This window comes from Macrobrachium rosenbergii, chromosome 22 (assembly GCF_040412425.1).
Source record: "Macrobrachium rosenbergii isolate ZJJX-2024 chromosome 22, ASM4041242v1, whole genome shotgun sequence".
Classification (NCBI taxonomy): Eukaryota; Metazoa; Arthropoda; class Malacostraca; order Decapoda; family Palaemonidae; genus Macrobrachium; species Macrobrachium rosenbergii.
In genome coordinates this window covers 21,947,147-21,969,646 of record NC_089762.1, presented here as the reverse complement: position 1 = coordinate 21,969,646, position 22,500 = coordinate 21,947,147, and the positions used below count along the sequence as shown (strand labels likewise).

At 38.1% G+C, this 22,500-nt stretch overlaps 1 protein-coding gene across 8 annotated transcripts in view; it reads right to left on the bottom strand.

The window, feature by feature from the left end:
- Positions 1-11,849: 11,849 nt before the first annotated feature.
- Positions 11,850-22,500, bottom strand: part of LOC136850635 (uncharacterized) — a 123,166-nt gene continuing 112,515 nt past the window's right edge. For 3 of the 8 annotated variants that reach the window (XM_067124352.1, XM_067124354.1, XM_067124355.1), the window contains 4 exons: positions 20,410-20,583; positions 19,354-19,593; positions 19,061-19,096; positions 14,228-18,786 (listed from right to left, as the gene is read on the bottom strand). In XM_067124352.1, the coding sequence (XP_066980453.1) occupies positions 14,362-18,786; positions 19,061-19,096; positions 19,354-19,593; positions 20,410-20,583 (4,875 nt within the window). In that variant the 3' untranslated portion in view covers positions 14,228-14,361. Of the gene's footprint in view, positions 14,066-14,227; positions 18,787-19,060; positions 19,097-19,353; positions 19,594-20,409; positions 20,584-22,500 lie in introns of those variants that run through there. The other 5 variants (XM_067124356.1, XM_067124359.1, XM_067124357.1 and 2 more) reach the window with 3 other exon arrangements.

Below are 22,500 nucleotides of genomic sequence, written 5' to 3'. Positions count from 1 at the left end.
ATGCCCATCTTCATTTTCTTTTTCTTACAAGTGCTTGTCTTCTGAAGCTTCGTATGAAATTGACTAGGGTAAGTAAGATGGTCTTATGCACGGATGTTGATTTGTGTTAGGAAAAAATGCCACTCACTGATTTGATATCATATATATAGAGAGAGGGGCGGTTAATATGGTACTTTTCCATAAACGTGTTGGTAACACGATTAAGTGAAAGAGCTGTTCCCTTAACCTGTACAAAGGACTGATTTGCACTTTCCTTAGCTAGAGTGACAGTACAGTATATACTTCGACCAAAAAATGGAGTATTAATATGAAATTTAACAGAAGAGATATTGCCTAGCTTCTCTTCCTGTAAAAACGTCACTACTACCTTTGTGAGTTGGAATTGCATGACTCTGTTTTCTGAAAAACACAAAGGGAGAATAAGGGACTTTTGTGCCTGGCAAACCTGCTTCTCTGTAGAGCAGTCACATGGGTTATATATTCAACTTCTTCCTTCTCCCTTCTGGGATTCACTACCAGTAGAGCAATTCTCGGGGAAGCCACCAGAACTCTAGATGACGATATCCATCAGTCTCAAGAGACGCAAGTGTGCAATGTACAGAAAAAACAGACTGTACAACAAGCAACATTAGATCAAATGTTTCTTGACAAAAGATCAAGCCCCTATTAGAATCCGTGCTGTTAATATTCAATATTCATTCTTAAGGCTGAGTGACTCAAACTGTTTAGGAAGCAAAGCTTCCTAAATTCTCTTCACGCTAGGCTGCCCAATAGCTTCCTATCAGAGGGATGCATGGGGTCTTCTCTGATGTAATGCCAGTTCGAAGTTTCTAAATCAAGGTTTCGGGAGTCTTCAAGATTTCCAGAGGAGTGGTCATCTTCACTGTATCCAGTCACTGCATTTACTTTTCCTTTTTGAGGCCTTCCTTCCAGTCCATGAAAAAAACTTGTACTGCAATAACAAATGAATGACGCACACTCTTCTTCAAAATGGAAATGTTGTGTTTTGTTGCTTTGATGAAAATACAGGCTTCATTTACCATGTCTTATGGTGTTCTCTGTGCAATACTTTGTAAATACATCCAAAGGTCGTTGCCTAGGATTAAGAAATTTTGACAATACTATATTGCAAAACCGCCCTTACGATGTCCTCTGCTATTATGTTAGATTTCAATCTAAAGATATTTCTCATTATAAAATTTTGATAAAAAACCAACCTAAAAATGCAAGATATATGTTATCAAGTTTTGGAAATTAACGTTTTCATTATGTTAGTGTTGTCAATACAGGTAAGAAGTGATTTGCATGGCAGTAAATAAATCATTTGTTCTTCTTCATCTCATCTGAAAAATTTTATTGTAAAATAAATAAATATATATTGTAAGCAGTAAATTTTATATCATACAAATAATATAATATATATATATATATATATATATATATATATATATATATATATATATATATATATATATATATATATATATATATATATATATATATATATATATATATGTATATATACTAAATATATATACATACATTATATATATATATATATATATATATATATATATATATATATATATATATATATATATATATATATATATATATATATATATATATATATATATATATATATATATATATATATATATATATATATATATATATATATATATATATATATAATCAATATATATGTTTTATTTGCAATGAAATAGTGCATGTTGTACAAGTTCCTGTTAGTTCAGCAGAGTTTTGAGTATGTGGACTTTATATATTTACTTTTGATGAGGTGCATGTTTTAGCATATATTTTTTGGTAACTCGTCTGAACAAAGTCTCGCAAGTCTTAGACAATACAGTGTTAAATCTGTCATTATTCCATTTACTGTCTAGAAAAATAAGAAATAAAATCATTCATTTCCTGAGTAGCTAACAGATTTGCCTAACTCATACACTTTTTAAGCATTATTCTTGTTTCTAAAAATATATTTGATAATCCATTTCCTTCATCTGTCTGTTATGCATAGTCTAATAGTCTCCAGAATAATGAAATAAAATTTAGCTAATATTACATAATAATAAAAACTGTTCAGTTTCCAAGAAGTCAAAGGTTAATACTTGAAGATGATGTGCTAAGACAAAATGCCACAAAAGTTTTGATATAGCATTTCCACTTCTGAAAGTGAGTGGTATCTCTTCAAGGAGGATTTTGAAATCTACAAAGTATAACTGCGAGGAGAGGTTTTTCCTGAACAACTTGGCTTGAGTTTGCTACCCTCCCTCTCTTTCTGTCCCACTTACACACACACACACACACACACATACTGTACAGATAAATGGAAAATTAAGACATTAAAGATTTGGAAATGTCCAAGTAGAATGACTGGTAGTTGAATACTTTTAATTTTCAGCCTCTTCCTGCTAAATCTGAAGCTAAGAAAAAGTAAATCTTTAACGTTTTTGTTGGTTACCATAACTCCTTGTAATTTCCCATAAGATGGGTTTATATTGTCATCATGAACGTAAAAAAACACCCAAAGACATGGTAAGTAAAAATCAAAGTAAAACTCCTTTTGCACAGGAGTAAGGACACTGGATTTCTATAAATCATGGAGATGAAAAAGCTTGACATCCTCTGGAACCATAAGGAATAATGACATATAGCACTTGGAAAGAGGAGTGAACAAAGCTCTAATGATTCGATGTCCTTCAAATCCTTTCTGGACCTTTATAAACTTTGTAAAGACAAAATAGTTTCCTTACATAACATAATACTCAGGAAATGAGAGTCATGTCCGATGTAGACGACCTGGATTCAGAACTATGGTTTCCTTTAATTTCTGGTTTATAATTGTTATCATTATAATCATTACTGTTATTGAAGTTTCTCCTGTTTCTTACTTCTGCACTTTTTATTCCCATCTCTTCTTTCCTGATAATATGGAAGCTTCATTCAGTGACGGCCTAATCTCATCATATTCAGAAATTCATCTGAGATATAGCAATCCAAAGCAGTGTTTCATCCTTTTAAGACTTGTAATTGCTAGACATGATCAACATTATTATCATTATAAATTGTACAGATGGTAGCGTTGTAAGGATGTGAAATAAAATATCTTTACACTAACAATTATCTTTAGTTTCCCTTGATACCTCCCATCATCAGAAAGGAACACTGGGTATATCAGCAAGCAGATCTACAACCTCTTAGATTTTTAGCGCAAAAGCTTTACTTTGTCACCTGAAAGCACGACCTGAAGTGCTTGCAAAGGCAACCCATGTGTTTGCTTCACTTTTTCTCCAGTACATATTTTCTCATAACCTCCCTTTTCCTATTAAGTTAAACTGAAGTCCACCTCTCCGACACATTTATTCCACTTAATTTCTTGTAGATGCATAGAATGCACTTGATATCTAACTCCCTGGTGACAAACTTCTATCACCCCCAAATAAGCACCAATAATAATGACAATTTTATCAAAGTTTGCATGTGACTCCCGCCAGTGCCTCTCTCACTGATGCCCACACACCCACACATTGTACTCCCTCAGTTTCTCTTAAAGTTTTTTTACTCTTATGCTGCCTGTCTTACAGTGCTTTTCTTTGTTTGGTTAGCCTGAATAACGGAATTCATAAGAGATGTGTTTGGGACATTCTCATCTTTGTTAATCTCTCAGCTTTTTGTGTTAGTGTTTTGCCATTTGTATTATTAGCATGGCACCTCCAAAGAAACTCGCAAAGAATTTGCTATTCATGGAAAAAGAAACAGAATTGATTGGAAAAGTATGTGGCTTGAAAATAAACACTGCAGCCAATATAGTATCTGACAATAAATGGTCACTGATATCAAGAATTCAGAAAAGGTTACTGCATTCAGTAAATAGACCATTTACTGAATGCAGGTTATGGAAGGCAGCTTAAAACAAAACAATAAAAACAAAAAAATTAAACCCTTAAGAATGCTGTTAATGAGTTGGCTGTACCATACAAGTTAGTTAGCGTCATTGGCAGTGTTCAAGGCAGGCCCTATGAAACTTAACCGCTATCTTGGAGGTCTCAAGTTCACGGTATCAAATTGCTGTAACCACGAGAGGCATTGGAAGCTGATAGGCAACGTTATGAAGAATTTATACAGTATTTAAAATTAGTAATGAGCATGAGCTTTTGCTTTCTAGCTCCTACAGCATTGATGAGACTAGCATTCCTAAAAAATATTTGGCAGGTACAAGGGAGTAAACCACCCTGGGCACAAAGTCAGCAAAGAGTAAATATTCATCTTTTGTTGTGTAAATCCTCATATCCATTATTGCTTAAAGCATATGGTTGTCACTAAAACACACTGTTCTCGTTACCTCTATACCATGTAATGGACAATACACTGCAAATTTACGTTGTTCATATGCGGAACAAACCTCGGTCTTAACGTAAGGATAAATTATTCTAGCACCAGCTGGAAACTGGTCAAAAACATAAAAAATGCAATACAAGGCACTTGTGGCAACATCAGCTGACCGTCTCTCACCCATGATGCTGTGGCGCACCCAGTTTCTTCCTTACAGCCTTGCTGGTAGGACGTGCTGCTGCCCTTCCTGCCAAAGCCAGTGTTTTCCTTCTCTTTTTGCCTTTGTTTTCTTTGGTTTGATTGCTTGTATGTATTGTGAAATAGTGCTATTTTTTGTGTTTGTGCTAGTTTTGCTTTTGATAATGCAAACCCAAAACTCATCTAAGCCACCCAACCCAAAACCTCAGAGGAAATGTCCTGGGGTTGGTAACTACCCTTGCTCTTGTTTTCTTGCCTCGTTTGAAACTGATCCTCATTCAACTTGCAGCAGCTGTAGAGATAATACGTGTAACATTACTAATCCTTGCTCTGAGTGTTGTTCTTTGCCTCCCGAGCAGTGGAAGATCTTTGCCAAGAAGAGGTAGCATAGAAGGAAGTCGGAGGTGCCATCTTGGGAGGGGTTTTCCAGGCCTTCTGCTCTACCTGCTACCTTGCCTAGAGCTTCAGTTCCTGTGACGTCTCATCTGTCAACGGCATGCTCCACGCAGCATTTCTGGTCGATTTCCACAGTGGAGGCGCCTCGCATTCCCATCCCAGCCCCCTTGACAGCTGCTAGATCTGTGGCTCTCCCCTCATCTTTGCTTAGAGCTATGGTTCCTGTTACATCTCATCTGTCATTAGTGTACTCCACTCAGTGTATTAGGTTGACTTCAACAGTGGCGACTTCTGCCCCCGCTCCATCTTCAGACTCTCTCATTCAAGCAGCTGTGGACAGAGTTGGCATTGTTTTTGGAAAGAGGTACCGACATGTCTTGAAGAGGAAATGTTGCAGGCCTCTGTCTGCATCGTCATCTTCTTCTTTGTCATCTTTGTCTGCCCGGTCTTCTCCCATCAGACGGAGGATTAGGGACTTGTCACTGCTCCTCGCAAGAGAAGTCATAGGACCATCTCGGTACCTTCCTCTCCGTCATCTTCTCACCATATAAGTGGTTCTCATGCTCCTGCTCACAGCTGTGGTTCTGATGATGAGATCTCACATCCAGTCATCTCTTGGCCTTTGTTAGGCCCTTCCAGGTTCATGGGAAAGATGATAAGGCTCCTATCAAGAAGTCCCATGTAGAGAAGTCTTCTAAGATCAGCACCTACCTGTGTTCACGCAGCTCTCCCTCGCACATGGAGAGTTCCACATGCTCACATACGTACACCAATTGGCTTTTGTCTCATTCTCGTTCGCCTTCGAGACATGGTATCTTGAAAGGCTCCTTCGTCCCAGGAGTCCACACAGACGTTTGTCTGTTCAACATTCTCGTTCACGCTCTCCCAGAAGGGTCTGTGATCGTTGTTCCAGTTCTCGTAGCTGTGTTTCTACATGCAGTTATTCCAGATACGTCGGCTTACAGCCCTGGCCCTCGTCATCTCATCGACTTCCCCGCTTGCAATCTCCTAGGAGGGACTGTGATCACCATCCTGGTCCAGTCGGCCGTGGACATGACATTAGCCCTGCATGGCCACATAACGGTACACGTCCGTCACACAGAAATCAGAAGTCTACCTCTCATTCTTGTGAACGGGATGATTCCGAAAGTAAGCTTACCCTCGTCATCAGCAGGCATTCAAGCCCCCAAGAAGGTGTTAGGGCCCGAAAGAGCCTACGTCCCAAGTTATAAATAAGGATGTTTCACATTCTTCCGATCCGACCAATAGAATAGACAGAGATTCCTGTGGTCAGGAGGTAGAAGATATTGAAAACCAGGAGTTTATTATTACATACGCTGAGGTTATTGAGCTCATTTGTGAGCACATCAATCTTTCTCAGGAAGCTGTGGTAACTTCTTCAGATTTCCCTGCATGCACTGAAGCTTTGCTTGGGCCTAAGAAGGATACAAAGACTTCTATAGAGTTGCCATGCTCGAATCATGCTGATTCCATCCTAGGTCATGTGAATTCTCTCATCTCTGGGCGTAATAACTCACTTCGACCTTGTAAGTCATTCAAACTTCTACCCTCACCACTTCCTTGGCATTAACGGTTTTATGCAACCCCTACTGTGGCTTTGCAACCTAGACAAGTGAATTCAGATCTAGTTCAACTAGGTCCAGGGTTGTTGGATCAGGTTAGGGCAGAGGGCCCTTCCTTCACTCTTCAGGAGGATGCTACCTTGGAGTCGACCGCCTCTTCTGCTTTCCAGGCCGTCTCTTATAGGGACTTATGGTCCACAGCAGTGGCAAAAATCTCTTCCACTGCATTAGGCAATACAAAGGAGAGTGCCCCTTTTATTAGACTGTTGCAGTCTGGAGGTAAGGCCATTTCTTACCTGACTCATTTAAATAACAACATTTGGATCAACTTGTTGTTGAAAAGAAGAGAAGCAGCCCTCTCCAAAGTTTCTAAGTTTGTCAAAAGCAGTTCCTCTTTTGGCTTTGAGGAACGGGGATATTTTGAACTCCCTGTCTCAACTTGACATTGCAGTCGACAGGCGTGGGGCAGACAATAATGACTGGCTTGTTCATCAAGCGGTGTCAAAATCTGCTGGTCCTTCCCGCCCTAGCTCATCAAAGCCTAAACCTCAAACTTCTCTTAAGATGACCCAAAACAGGACCTCTACCAACAGATCTAGTCAAACTATTCCACTGTTTTCTAAGAAAGTTCCTCAGCAACGGCCCTTTCAGCCCTGCTCCTCCAGACCAGGGAAAGGAGCTAGAGGTAGGGCTAGAGGAAGTAGGCAATAGAGTGTGCGCCCCTCCCTGCTCACTGTCACCAGTTGGGGGTTGCCTGGTGAGCCATTGGGCTATGTGGCAGAGTTTCGGAGCAGAGACGTGAGTAGTAGATGCTCCACGGGTGGGATATCTGCTGCCCACCAATTTTCCTCCCCCCCTCTCTCCAACCTACCTATCCGTCATTTGACGTACGTCCAGGACTCTGCAAAGTATCTAGCTCTTCAAGAGGAAATGAGAAAAATGATGGAGAAAGGAGCAGTGGAAGTAGTCAGGCATCCATCTCCAGGATTTTACGGTCAGGTTTTCCTCATTCCCAAGGCAACGGGAAATTGGAGGCCAGTGATAGACCTCTCAGCCATGAATCTGTTCACCAGGAAGACCCGATTCAAGATGGAGACACCTCTTACAGTCTTGGCAGCTGTCAAGAGCAACGATTTTAAGATCATGATAGATCTGAAGGATGCTTACTTCCAAATTCAAATTCATCGCTCTTCTCGTAAGTTTCTCTATTTCAGTCTCGGGGAGCTAGTGTTTCAATTCAAAGAGCCAGGCTTTGGCCTTACAACACCCCCTCAGGTATTCACAAGAGTGTTCACCCTAGTGTCAATGTGGGATCATTCTCAAGGAATTCAACTCTTAAGGTATCTCAATGACTGGCTGGACTTAGCAAGTTCTTGGGAAAAGCTAATCCAAGTAGATCTTCTTCTCCAATTTTGTCACGGCTTAGGTATCGTGATAGATTTAGAAAATAATAGACCTGTTTGCAACAAGGTTCAACAGGAAGCTAGAGGTCTATTGTTCGGTGGTTCCAGATTCCTTTGCTGTGACAGAGGACACCCTGCAACATACTTGGGACAATCTGGAGGTTTATGCCTTTCCCCCCATTTGCATGATCCGTCAAGCCCTGAACAGGGTAATGATTTCCAAGAATCTCAGGATGACCCTAGTAGCTCCCTTTTGGCCTCACGCAGAGTGGTTCCCAGATCTCCTAGCCCTGCTGTCAGCGGTCCCGAGAGAAATTCCCCCATGGCACAACCTTCTCTGTCAACCCCACATCAAGAGATATCACCAATCAGTGGGATCCCTATCTCTCCACAGTTGGAGACTATCCAGTATCTCCTGTGAGCGGGAGGCTTTTCTCGCAGCGGCAGAGATGTCTGGTTATCTCAGAAGATCTTCTTCAGCCATGTAACAAGGAAAATGGGCCATCTACTGGGATTGGTGTCGTTGAAGGGGTTTCTCTCTGGTCTGAACTTCTGTTCAGCGGGTAGTCGATTTCCTTATTTTTCTCCATGGGGAGAAATGCCTTTCTGTGTCTGCCATCAAAGACTACAGAGCTGCTTTGGGTTTAGCCCTGCATTTGAAGGATGTAAACCTGTCTTCCTCATGGGAAATCTCAATGCTACTCAAAAGTTTTGAGCAGTCTTGTTCTCCTATTTGGGACCTGACTCTGGTACTAAGCAGTCTTACTCGTGCTCCACGAGCCTTTATGATGATCATCAGACAGAAACTTCCCTCAAGACAGTCTTCTTACTGGCCTTGGCTTCATCAAAGAGAGTGGGCAAACTTCATGGTATCTCGTTTTGTGTTAAACACGCGAGGGGTTGGGGGTCCGTAACCTTTGAATTTGTCCTGGAATTCATAGCCGACTCAAAGCCCTCAGTTCATGATAACAAGTTTCAGTCCTTTTCAATCCCCTCTCTGGGAGATTTTGTTATTAACGATTGAGAAGAAATGCTATTATGTCCTGTCAGAGCACTGCGTAGCTACCTAAAAAGGGCTTGTCACCTCAGACCAGGGTATTGAAGACTTTTTGTTAGCAAAGGCCGGAACAAGAAAGAAGTGTCCAAGAATACCACTCCTTTCAGCTCTGTGAGGTCATCAGGCATGCTTACAGTTCTTCTTTAGCCTCTAATGCTGACACAGTGCATGCAAGAGCACAAGATGTTAGGGGTTTGGGCCCCTCCTTGGCCTTCAAAAAGAACTTGCCTGTTCACAGGATTTTGAAGGCTGGTACTTGGCTTCGTCAAACCACCGTCACATCCTTCTATCTGCAGGACGTTGCCCACAGGTCCTTGGACACTTTTTCCTTGGGTCCAGTGGTGGCTGCTCAGCAAGTTGTGTAGCTCATCCAGTGCCCCTGGCAGTACAGATTATATCTTAGCTAAGATGATGGTATGAAAGTGAGAATGAATGAGATGACTGGCCTTTTTCCTTTTCTCTTTCCCCTTTCTTCTCTATCAGTGGGCATTGAGAAGACTGATACATTATGTACTGGAAATAGTTAGACACAGGTGAATGAGTGGCCATTCTTTTTGGATATATTTTATTCATACACGAATAATTCCTCTCAGAAGCTAGTCCTTCCTATCTCTAACAAGAGGAGAGAGGAATGATAACAAACAAATTGGTGGCTATTGTAGGTTTGTTGTCTTGACAGATATAGTTCTTTAACTTCCTCTTATACAATGTCTCTCCACATTGTATATTAGCCCAGTAATCTGACTGTTTGATAAACTATTTATCTAACAGATCAGAGACTTACATCTCCTTCCTTTGCTGTCTCTTAGCCAGGAGGTGAGACCAGGTGTGCTGAGTCTCCAGTGGGTTCATGACTTTCTTTCCTACCACCAAAAGTGAGTCTATCCTTACATTAAGACCCAGGTTTGTTCTACGCATGAACCAATGACAAATTTTTTATTATTTTGTATTTTTCATGGCTAACAAACCTGTGGTTTAGCCACCCCTCATTCTGGTTACCTGGACTGGAAGAAACTGGATGCATCACAGGAACATGGTGAGAGAAGTTCTCCTCCCATTGGTCGAACCCTGTTGCCACCAATTCCTTGTACTACAATTTTAGATGTTTTTTTTACGAGTTTCCAGCTGGCACTAAAAGAATTTATCCTTACATTAAGACTGCAGGTTTGTTAGCTATGACAAATACAAATTAATTAAAAATTTGTCATATTTAAGCCCCAATGCATGGTCTACTGTGCTGATCTTCAAGAATTGGTTTTTGCCTGTAAAGGATAAAGCACCATGAGCTGGTCATGGCAGTCATTTTGGAGAAGAATGAAAAAGATATCCATGAGCAAGGACACTTATAAACCTGAAAACGTTTTACCTTCTGTTGTTCATTTCTGGGTTAAGGAGTGGATGATGAATATCCAAATGATTGCCAACAGCTTTTTCCAGAATACCAAAGACATTCTTGGTGTTTTTGAGGGTTTTGAGGCCAGTAACTCTATCACACTCCTGGGCAAGGGAGAGTACAGGATAACTGAGGAGAAAGTTATGCAGTGATTTGGCAAAGAAGAGTATGATGAAGATGACGAGGAACAACATTCGTTCAATCTGCCCTTTGTATCATTTTGGAAAGGATGTTTTCAGCACCCTATCTTTCATTTGGCATACCAGACTCCAGTGGGTTTGTAATTTGACATATAAATTAACAGCAAGCAGGAATAGGTTTTACTTCCACACTGCCAGTAAACCTGTATGGCTATGGTTTGTTGGAGTGCCATCATAACCCTATCCATTGGATAAGAAGACTTAATAGCTGTAGTGCCTTCACCACACATTAGGGCAGTTTTTTGTAACAGACTTTTTTTACATTTCTCAACTTTTTTTAAGTTTAGCATTTACATTTAGATATTGTACACAAATAAACTAAAGATTGCTTCTAAAACCAAGTACTGTACCCATCTGCACCCTTACCTTAAACAAAATATGAAATACCTGGATCTTCTTCTTCATATGTGTACATAAACAGACCTGTGACTAAAATCTTACCACATATTTCACTGGAATGCATGCATGGACATAAACATGGTCATCATCCAGGACTGCCTGCTTTTTTTATAAGTATCCTGAAAACAAGACACTTTTTTTAGTCATCCACACCTATAAGGAATACCATCAAATTTTCTTATCTTCATGAAAATGTAGATTCATTACCATACACTGGTTTATGAAATACTGTAGGACCATCCAAGTTCAAATAAAAATGTTGGAGAGAATTTCAGTTACTGCATTTGATACAGGTCCACGTTGTTGGAAAAATTTCTGATGTTCAAAGTTGACAATGCTTTCTTGTAAATAAATTTTGACTGAAGATTTCAGTCAAATTCATTCAGGTTATATATGATTAGTTGTTATATTCTCCTACTTCACCTGGATGACAATTGCTTCATTTCTTGATCTGCATACTTTATCATTTCAACCTGCTGAAGGAATACAAAATGCTGCAACTCAAGTTTGAATGTTGATACAGGTTATTCTAACACTTACCACTATATCTCAAGAGAAACATGAGGAAATTGACTGAGTGGCAAGTTCTTCTGATTAATATAGCAACAAAAGAATAATCAATTAAGCACTGACCTCAAAAAGTTTTGTATGAAAGTTGTAAATGCAATGCATAAGCAGCTCTACTATTACCTGACTATCCAGCCATGTAAAATGTTGTAAAAGCAGGTTTCCCTAATGAGTGGGATAACTGGACCTGGCGAGAATTCAATAACAAAATATAATAATTCACCTGTAAAGAAACACTTAGAATATTAAAGATAATTCAGATAACTATTTAAAACTCTGTAGGTTAATGATACTTCATAATGAAGATATACAATGATTTTAATGTTATACAGAACTGAAGAAGGTTGAGTGAACTGTATGTTAGTTTTGTGTATCAGAACACATAAAGCATCACCTTCTTTTATAACTTCAAGTTTTGGGAATCAGGTGGTAACTCCCATGGCTTTGTAATCTGTAATGCACATTGCTTTGTGAACATTATGGTTAAGATACAAAATGAAATATAAGGGAACTTACAACAAGGCGATCCAGTCATTCTAATAACATAATATAATACAGATTCTAAAAACAACAGATATGTACATCCAGGGCTGACACAGTGGCCTTAAGGTTATTAAAATAAGTAAACCAGACAAAAATTGGGTCAGAGTCTAGAAAACAGTCATCTAGAATCTGAAAAAACAGAAGGAACTTTTTGGGGATATCAGCAATATGCTGAAGCATAGGGAGGAGGGATGGGTATAAATTATACCTTGTCTTCTGGATGGTTTAAAAAGTCAACTCAATAAAAACTAAACAGCAGTGGAAAAGCGCAGTTCAACTGTTTAGGATTTACATGCTGTGATTGCAGCTTATGATTTATTAATTTTGTTTAGAGTTTAATTAAAGAGTTAGTTGTGGCAGCCTAAAGAACTCCCACCAGCACCATACAAGACTCTAAGAGATGAGCAACACTTATTATTTTGTTCTTTGGCTTGCTTTGTACAATGAATACTGTGTAAACATTCTCATGATTTGATGATCTCTTTATCCTTCACAAAGAATTAGTTAGGTGCATTAGAAAACTTTGGATGGTGATTCTCTTTCTGCTTGCGCCTTTCAAATGGTGATTCTCTTTCTAGCTTGCACCTTTCAAATGCTATCGTGAATGCTTATACAACCATACTGATTTTAGGCTACTGTATGGCTAATAAACTGAGAAAAATATGCAGACCAGGAGAAATATTCTTCAATATCAAATCTTTCTTTAATGCCTAGATTATTTTTTGTCAATATTAAGAAAATTATTCCATGAATACTGCTTAAAGAAGGACAGTAAACAGCATTCATAATAAACTGTACTCTGTAAAGCCTATTTTTATTTAGATCATCACTTGAGAACTTTTAATAAAATAAATGATAAGGTGACTCAGAAATTAGAGATAATTAGAAGAAAACTAGAAGTTATTTTAAAACAATTAATTTACAGCTGCATCATTACTAGAACATCTGTTCCAGAACCTATAGTAGTCAAGTGTCCCTTGGATGACTGACTTATTGAATTTAAATAACTGCACTGCAAAATCAAGCTTAGGGTCAAGTATCAAGCACTAACCATGACACTTTGAAATAAAAAATGATTCTATGATTTATGGTCCATTACGTGGATGTCATTTGCAGGTATGTAAATCTGGCAATGGGTCGAGGTAAAGGTCCAACAAAAGGACCGAGGGTTGTCTTCACGATGCCGTTTATACAGGAAAGGTTATGCACACTCTGATGATGGAATGGAAGATACGTTCTCGAACTAGAGTAATCATTTGCCTTCTCCTTGCTTTTCCTGCATGAATGAATGCTGAATGTCATTGTTCCTAAAGGAACAATACACTGAAGACTGATTATCTTTACATAATCTTATACTTTACACCATTTTAAGTACTTTTGAGTTAACTAAATTTTTAAACTTTGATGAAGTATTTTACTAAAGAAAGTCTGATTCCTTTTTGAGACAATATTTTCATTTACTACTTTCTCAACTTAATAACTTACAAATTAAGATAATCATGCGTCCATGCACCTATACTTTGCATATGACTTTGTAAAATAAAAATTATGAGTGTGAGATTCATATTGGCTCACATAATCATAGTTACAGACAAGCAAGTTTTAAAACAAATCTTAGTTTGTTCCATGGCAGTGAGAATAAAATATGTGTAAGCTGCATGTACAGTGCTTACCATAATAATAATAAGAAAATAAAATAAAAGATCTTAAACTCATTAGAGAATTAATGTTGACTTCTGAATCAATTCAGTCAACCAACAACACCAAAGCTAATCATGTAACAAATTCAACAGAAATTCTGCCATTTGATTGGCTTTCAATTTGATCAGTTGATTAGGTTGCTACAAAGCTTTCTGTAAATAAACGAAGCTTTAGTACAAAAATTTAACGTTATTTACAGTTACACAGCTTCAGCTCACACTGCAAGAGGAGGACTTTCGGACAGGATCTACCTTGCCAGTCGCCACAGCCAACTGTAAGAAACATTAGACACCCGTATCATATTCCAGCCCCCTGACAGAATTCATGCTCCTCATCAACTCACTTGTATCAATATCGCATCATTAGTAAACTATTAGAAGAACATAGAAGGCACTAAAATTTTGTCTCTGATCAGGAAGGATAATCATACAAGGCAGTGATGAGGAAGCTAAATGTATATAACAGTATATTCAAAGTAAGTGACTTCCACTTTTCTTAAATTCCATTCTTCGGAAAACAAATTTTCTTTAGTTTTCCTCCTCCAGAGTATAAGCATATGATCTACATACTACATCAGTGAAGCTATTAGTTTCATGAGAGGTATCAAAATAAAATAAATAAATGCTAAATTTTGCAGAAGCACAATGGCAGATGTAATTGAGAACATGTTGCTCCAGCCCGTGCTTACCTCTTTTTGTTTCTGTTTCTCTTTATCCTTCTTGTTGACCTCCTTGCTCCGTTTACTTGGAACGGGTTGGAGCCTCGGCTCATCAGGCTTTTTATTGACAGCTGCCTCTACTTTACTGGTCTCTTTCTTATCTGGATCATACAAAGTGGGGTTAGTGGGCTGGTACAGAGCATGAGGAGATGTTTGTATTGTGTCTGCACTAGTATTTTCATCAAAATTATATTTCACTTTGTGACACAGCAAACTAGACTCCTTATTCCGATGAATGGCTACTGATGGGTCCTGGTTACAACTAGTCTCACTAAGGTTAGTGCAAGCCTCAGCTCCTAGAATTTTGTCCTCTCTCAATAGCAGCACACATGGAGCTCCAGGTACATCATGATGCTCGAGAACATCGTCTATTTTGTTCAAGGACTGGGAACACTTTTTTACATCTGCTTCTTCTGTCATTACTGCATGTTCTTTAGTATCGTTCTCTCTTCTTCCACTTGATATTCCAATATTCAAGTTTTCTGTTGATAATTCAATATCTTTTTCTGAGGGTAGTTCAATATTTGTGTTTTCTGGCAATAATCCAGTATTTATGTATTCTGTTGATAATCCAGTGTTTCTGGTTTCAGTTGTATTATCATATTGGTCTTCAGTATCTTTACTATGTGTGGAGGTTAAATTTTGTTGAACATTATTTTTAGAATCATTGTGACTGATAAAGTCTTGGTTAAGTGAATTGGTGTTACACTCACATTCTTTTCTCTTTTTCTTGTTCCCCCAACTAGCTGGAGAATTAGAGTCTTTTTTAACCATAAAGGCTATATTGTCATATTCGCTAAGGCTCATGGGATCATATGTACTGCACCGCCAAAGACTCTTTTCCATATGAATATTTGGAGATTCGCCTCTTTCACTTGTAGGAACCCTCTCTAAAGAGCTTTCCCGCGATAACTCCCTGTTCTCACTAAAATGTGCTTTACCACTGATTTCCTCACTATCATTGGGAGTTTCTTGCTGTATGTTCTCATCATCCAACAATGGATCAGTTTCCTTTTCTTTACCCAATTCAGCAACATTTTCACTATTTTTGAGTGTATTTTCATTCTCTACTTCTTTTTTCATATCAATTTCACTTACACTTTTGTCATTTATATGTGTTCTAGTGTCACTCCATTTTCTCAAATCATTTTCACTTTCATTACTTTTTCCACTGTCTTTTGCCATTTTGGTATATGACTCTTTTTCAGGGCTAGATATGTCATCATTTACCTCTAAATTGTGTTCCTTTGACAAATTGGTAACATATTTTCTAAACTGCCAAGGATCTCCTTCAGCATCATTATTTTTAGTACGAATGATTTCTTCAGCCATGTCAGAGAAACAACGCTTTTCAGTTCTCAAGTCAAGAAATTCTGATTCCTTTTCTGGAACATGGACATGCACTTTGAAAAGCTGGTTAGTTTCCCTTTCTTCTTTTGCTTTTTGTTCACTAAAAGACATGATGTTCCCAGGAGACTCTTGTAATATACTTTTACTATCTATATTTTGTGAATTTTTTCCTCGTTTTACAATTGCAGCATATGTTTGTTCCTTCCAGTCACCCATTCTTTCCTGATTACTACTGTTTGAGTTTCTCTCTGAACTCTCTTTTGTTAACTTAGCACCTACTGAAGCAAGACTAGCATCAAACTTAGCAAGACAATCATCCATCTTATTAATGGCTCTTCTTTCCAAATTTCTTTTGACAACAGAAGCATAAGTTTGTACTTCTTCTTCATCCATGCCTGTGCTTTTACCATTATCCTGTATATCTTCAGAGGTAATATTGTCATCTGCAGTTACTGGTGGTTCATCTGAAAGATGACTTGTTTTAAGAATGCTTGCATTTTCTATATTCTGAGATTCTGGTTCTTCTGAAAGGTTTGTTTGGCATGGATTAACATTGTCACCTTTGTCCCATGCCATATGAATGAAAACCTTATTATCTTCCATTTCTGTTAGCCTTTGATCTTTGGCAACAGATGCAACATTATCTTGGCTGATGACATCCTTTTCAGTTAGTTGTTGGCCTGTTTCTTTCAATTCCTTTACAGCCAACTGAATATCATTCACAGAGTTCTTAACATCTTCACATTCATCTTCACCAAAGCAAATGGATTCCTCTATACTTTCCGTAGTTTCTGAACTTACAAGATTCATTGTATCTGACAAATCAGTGTCCTCAGCATTTTCATCAACACACAGGTGTTCATTTCCAGAATCATTTGGTAAATCTCTGATCTTACTATCTGAGAATGATAAGCTAGAATCATAACCACTTGTCTGAGAATCTGATTTTTGTAGATTTCCTTCTGTGTTATGAACACTACTGGAATAATGATTAGGACCTGTAAGAAAATCATGGTTAGTTACTTCTATATCTATGTTAGGGGTTCTTTTCTCTAATGATTCATATGAGTTACTCACCACTTTTGGAATAATAAGATCTGAGTGGAACTCTTCTGTTATGCCTGCACTCTTTTTATCAAGAGTTTCTTTATCTAGCTCCTTACCATCTAGAACAATTGACGGTATGTTTCCCTGTTGTGAGAGACATTCTTTTGTCAGTATTTCTGAAGTTTTTGAAGGTTGACTTTCTCCCATCCTATCTCCATGCAATACTGCCTCTATACATTCAAATGATGATTTTGATCCAGGTTCCTCTTCAGATATGTCATCAATTTCATCTTCACTTCTAAGAGCCTCACTTTCACCACTACTCACCTCTTCACAGACTTCCTCTCCAGATTCTCTCTCTTCCTCCTCCTCCTCTTCTTCTTCTTCTTCTCCTCCTTCTTCTTCTTCTTCTTCTTCCTCTTCTTCACATTCCTCTTCCTCTTCATCCTCTCCTTCCTCCTCTTCTAGACTTTCACCCTCCTCTTCATCTGTTTCATTTTCTTCTCTGTCTTTAGCATCACTATCTTGATTCCATGATCCAGACTGGGAAAATTCAGATGCTGTGACAATTTCACTCATCTCACTCATGTCCATGTCCAACATTTCTGTGGGCTCACTGGTTTCACTGGCATCATCCAGCCAATGCTTTTCTTGGAAAAAGTCATCTGCCTTTGGTATATTTTTTCTTATGCCCCCCTCTTTATCACTTCTCTGCCATGGAATGTGATCTGATACAATGTTAGTCAAGGGTCTATCCCCTTCACTCGCACTGTACATAGTACTACTATTGCTAATAAGGCTATCTGTAGCATCTTCATAGTCATCCGTTCGAGTAGATTCCTCTATTTCATCACCAGACAACTCAGACTCAAACTCAATACATTCACCCTTTTCTTCGCACATTTGCTTGTTGATTAAATATCTCTCATAATATCGAACAGTAGCCAAACTTTTTTTTAATCCCTCTGGTTTGTCTGGCTGCATTTCTTCTGTGTACCACCAAGGAAGCTCATCATCTTTGAAAAATTCCTTAGCAGAAATCACCTTTTCATTTTCTTTTTGCCACCATGGCACCTCTTCTTTGAAGTAATCCTTTGCTGAAACAATCTTCTCCTTGCTGTCCTCTTGCCACCAAGGTTTTTCCTCTTCAAAAAAGTCTTTGGCCAAAACTTTATCTTGTTGCCACCAAGGCTTGTCATCTCTAAAGAATTCCTTAGCTGATACTGTCTTTGAGTTCTGACACTCAGATTTCCACCATGGTGCATCATGTGTGTAATATTCTTTGGGAGAACCTTCTTCATCCTCTTCTTCTTCCTCATCCTCCTCCTTGTTCTCTTTTCCACTTACCCACCAAGGTTCTTCCTCTTTAAAGTATTCTTTTGCTGGTACAGCCTTAGGCTTATCCAAATTTTCTTGAGCATCTCTCCACCAGCATTCATCATCCCTATTAAAGTCAGATGATGAAGTTTCATTCTTCTCTTCACTGGAATTTTTATCATCCTCCTCATCCTCATTTTCCCACCAGTTACTTTCTTCCTTGAAGAACTCTTTGGCTGATATTACTTTCTGCTTTTCTTGCCATGTGTCCCAGAATGCAGCTTGCTCCTCTTCAAGAAGTTCCTTTGCCGAGATCACTTTTGGTTTCTCTTCAAACTCCTTCAGCCAAGCACAATCCTCTTCTCCAAATGCCTCTTTAACAGAAAGAACTTCATAAGCATTTGACATTTTCCAGTAGGCGTCCGGTTCTTCAGCGTAGTCGTCCTCCTCTGACTCATTTCGATCTTCTTCGTCTTCTTCTTCTTCTTCCCCTTCTTCTTCAGACTCCCGTAGATCCTCCTCAGAAGTAGTGAAGTCCCCATCCTCAGTGATAATTGCATCCTAAATTAGTATACATGCATTCAGAATCTAAAGCCTCAGAAAGAGGTAAACAAGACAAGACGGGCTAGTCCTACACTGAGAGTCTTGTCTGGTGTTGCGGCCTCTAATGGCGCCTTGTAAGTCTGACTGGGAGTTTTAAAGCCCTGATGGTTAAGCAAGGCCAAACAAACGACTTAAAAAATTCTTGTGAAGGTTACAAAAGTGATCATCAGGTAAAGCTAACAAATAAAAAATTTACATAAGTTTTAAGTAAAATCTAGGAAGCAACACTTACCCTAAGTGACTGAACATTGCAAAAATAAAGATGATGCTAGTAAGCAAAATTATTCACAAAGACATTATTGGATTAAATGGACAAAATGGAGATTTGAAGGATAACATAAAGAGGAGGGGTGACAAATAAGAAGAAACAATGGGAATGTCATTTTTTCTGATATTCATTATATTTTTTTTCAAAATATAGTATAAGAAGGACAGGACGAATATTTTCATTTCTTTTATCAGTTCAAAATACTAAAAGAGTTTTTTGACTATACAAACAGGTTGCCACTTTCTAACTTTACTTACTTCAAACAGCTTATAAATATCTTCAAGTACCACTGTTTTATCTTCTTCGTGTTTAGGTTTTTTCTCAACTAAAGCTGCCATCTGTCGAAGGATGTCATAAAAACCACGTCTTTTGGCTTCTTCCCTGGGGTTGACACCTGTTCCTTCAACCTCTGCAAACTGGTCTGCACCAGCCATGACCAATCTCACTACTTTGTCAGCATCATTGTGCCGAACAGCAAAATATAAATGCTTCAGTAACTGAAAAGAAACATGAGCCATAACTGGTTATGTTATGACTTGGTTGTTAGGTATTGGCTTCCTTCTTGGAATATATATAAATAGTAAATTAATAAACAAAGGGAGGGATCCTTTCAGCCAGAGTAAGTTACTCATTTGGTAACAAATGCAGTTCAGTAAATAAAAATACTAATCATATCCATGTATGAGAGGGAGTGACTTAAAAGACATAAGTCCCCACTATTTTCAATCTAAAAGTACTGAGTCTCTTTACAAAAGCCACAGGTACTTCATACACTTAAAAAAGTTGCAGCAAATTGCTTGTTAATACCTGTATAGCCTATATACATTACAGCAACAATCACTTCTTCCTTCCAATCACTGCCAGGCATCTGACAATTAAGCACTCCTGTTCTGAAAGTCTGCCATTCCATCAATTTAGCATGATCTAGGTCAGTCTTTCTCCCTCCATTGAAAATGTTTAAACTAACAACATAACCAAAAAATCTAAAGACCCTCTAGTCTATTTATTTCAAGGTGCAAACTTCATCCTCTTGTGCTCATCCATCTGCTGCACCAAACTGTATGAAACTCTTAACAATTCCTTCATGTATTCAAATTAGTCTATATATTGATGCTGCGAAGCATTGGCAGAATTCCCGCTACCTTTCTCTCCGTATCTTTACACCTGCACAAAATTGATTAACAATAGTTTATGACAGAATATTATGGTCTACACAGTTCCTAAAAGATATTTGGTTAAATACACAAATTTAGTGAAGAATGTTGAACTGAATTTACCTACTATATAGAAACTGAACTTATGATGGACCTTACCAAACTGGAGTAAAGATGGCCTTCTTTATTAGTGATAGTAGTGTTGGCTTTGTGATCTAACAACATCTGCACCGTTTCAATGGAACCCTCCTTAGCAGCCCAGTGCAATGGAGTTCGCCCCATCCAGTCTTGACAGTTGATGTCAGCCCCAGCATCCAGAAGGATTTGCATGATCTGAATATAAAAAGAACATGGGTACATAAGACTGGTGTTGCAGTATATCTGTACACTTATAAGCATGGCTGCCCAATTCCAAACATACCCTAAGGGTCTGATAATGGTTACAACCCTTCAAGAAACACAAACAAAATTTATTTTAGCTTATACATGATGGACAGATTACACAGACAAACACCATGGGGGGAGATTTGCTAAATCTTCACTTTTTCAGATATTTTATACAACCATGCAGATAGAACCAAATGGAATGGAAGATAGAATTTAGGCCAAAGGCCAAGCACTGGGACCTATGAAGTCATTCAGCACTGAAAGGAAGATTGCGAGTTGAAAGGTTTTAAAGGTGTAACAGGAGGAAAACCTCACAATTGCACTAGGGAATAACTGTTAGGAGAAGTTGGATAGCAAGACGGAAGAGAGAGAATATGAATGGAGGTACAGTAAAAGGAATGGAAGGGGCTGCAGCTAGGGGCCGAAGGAATTCTGCAAAGAACCTTAACCAATGCCTGCAGCGTACTGTATGACGTACACTGATGGCACTCCCCACCTACAGGGGACAGAACTGAAGGTTTTTGTAATGTCCCTTTGGATCCAGCTGCTTTGCTTTCTGTCATTTGCTTTTCATTAATGCCTCTAGTCTCTGCCCATTTAGCTATCCAGCTTGACTTTTCCATGAATAAAATTTCAGCTCTCATTTAAATCCTTTGGGTGAGCCATCAATCCCACAAAGTGACCTAACTGTCTCAGTAAACTAACTTTTAATAATATTCATAGTGTTCCTTTGATTAGCCAAATATACACATCTGCATACAACCACAGCCTCCACAAAATATACATGAACATATACAGTATACAGTACACTGCTCAATATAAAAAAATGAACAAAATGCCTTCTTATTGGTCTGCAACACTATTCGGCAGAAAAAAATGTGATGGTAACACTCTTCCTAGTTAGTACACTGAGAATGGGATACCATGGGGTGGATACCCTTGCAGTCACATGGTAGGGGGGTTGTAGGTCTGGGAGAGCAGACTGGGGAGGGGTGGAAGGGCCCTTAGCTGCTTGGGAGCTTTCATAAAATTTTTGGTTCGAAAGAAACATCATAGAAATGTGTCATGTCTTAGTTACAAAAGTTTCGTTCTCTCATTGACTGTTTGTGTGTTTAGATTAAACTCCTTTGGTAGTCAAGAGTTCTCTCCTCCCCTCACTCCCCTCATCTTCAGTGGAATTTATGAGTGCTGAAGTTTGCAAACAAAATTAAAACATAAGACAAAATTGTAGGTTAAACACAAGAAATTAACATATTTTCCAATACAGTATCAAAGACACTCTAACCTTACAGTTGCACCCCATTTTTGACTAGCAAAATTTTGAAAACATAAAAATAAGGTAGCAACACTTACAAGTTGATTGCTCTTTTTTGGTTGGTGCACTGAGCACATTCAACTGTCTCAATGCACTGAAGTGTGAATTTGGCTAGTACTTCATATTGATTACTGTTATTTTTTCATTTCATTTATCTTAAAAATATTTTAAATTTGCTTACGTTCACTGACATACCAGCAAACTAAAAATTTTGAACTGATTAAGATATAACATAATGTACTGGTATAAACTACCCAGCCATGAATCTCAGTCTGTGTATGTGAGCATGTGTATGTATATACAGTACATGTATGCATCATGTTAAGGTTAACTAAAGTGTGCATTTGCTGTGTGTTTGCTTGCCTTTCTCTTTCTCTCTCTGGGTTATTCTTTATTGCTATTGATATTGTATAGCATATGAAACTTTATGAACAGCTACTCATCCAAAGTACTGTATATATATATATATATATATATATATATATATATATATATATATATATATATATATATATATATATATATATATATATATATATATATATATA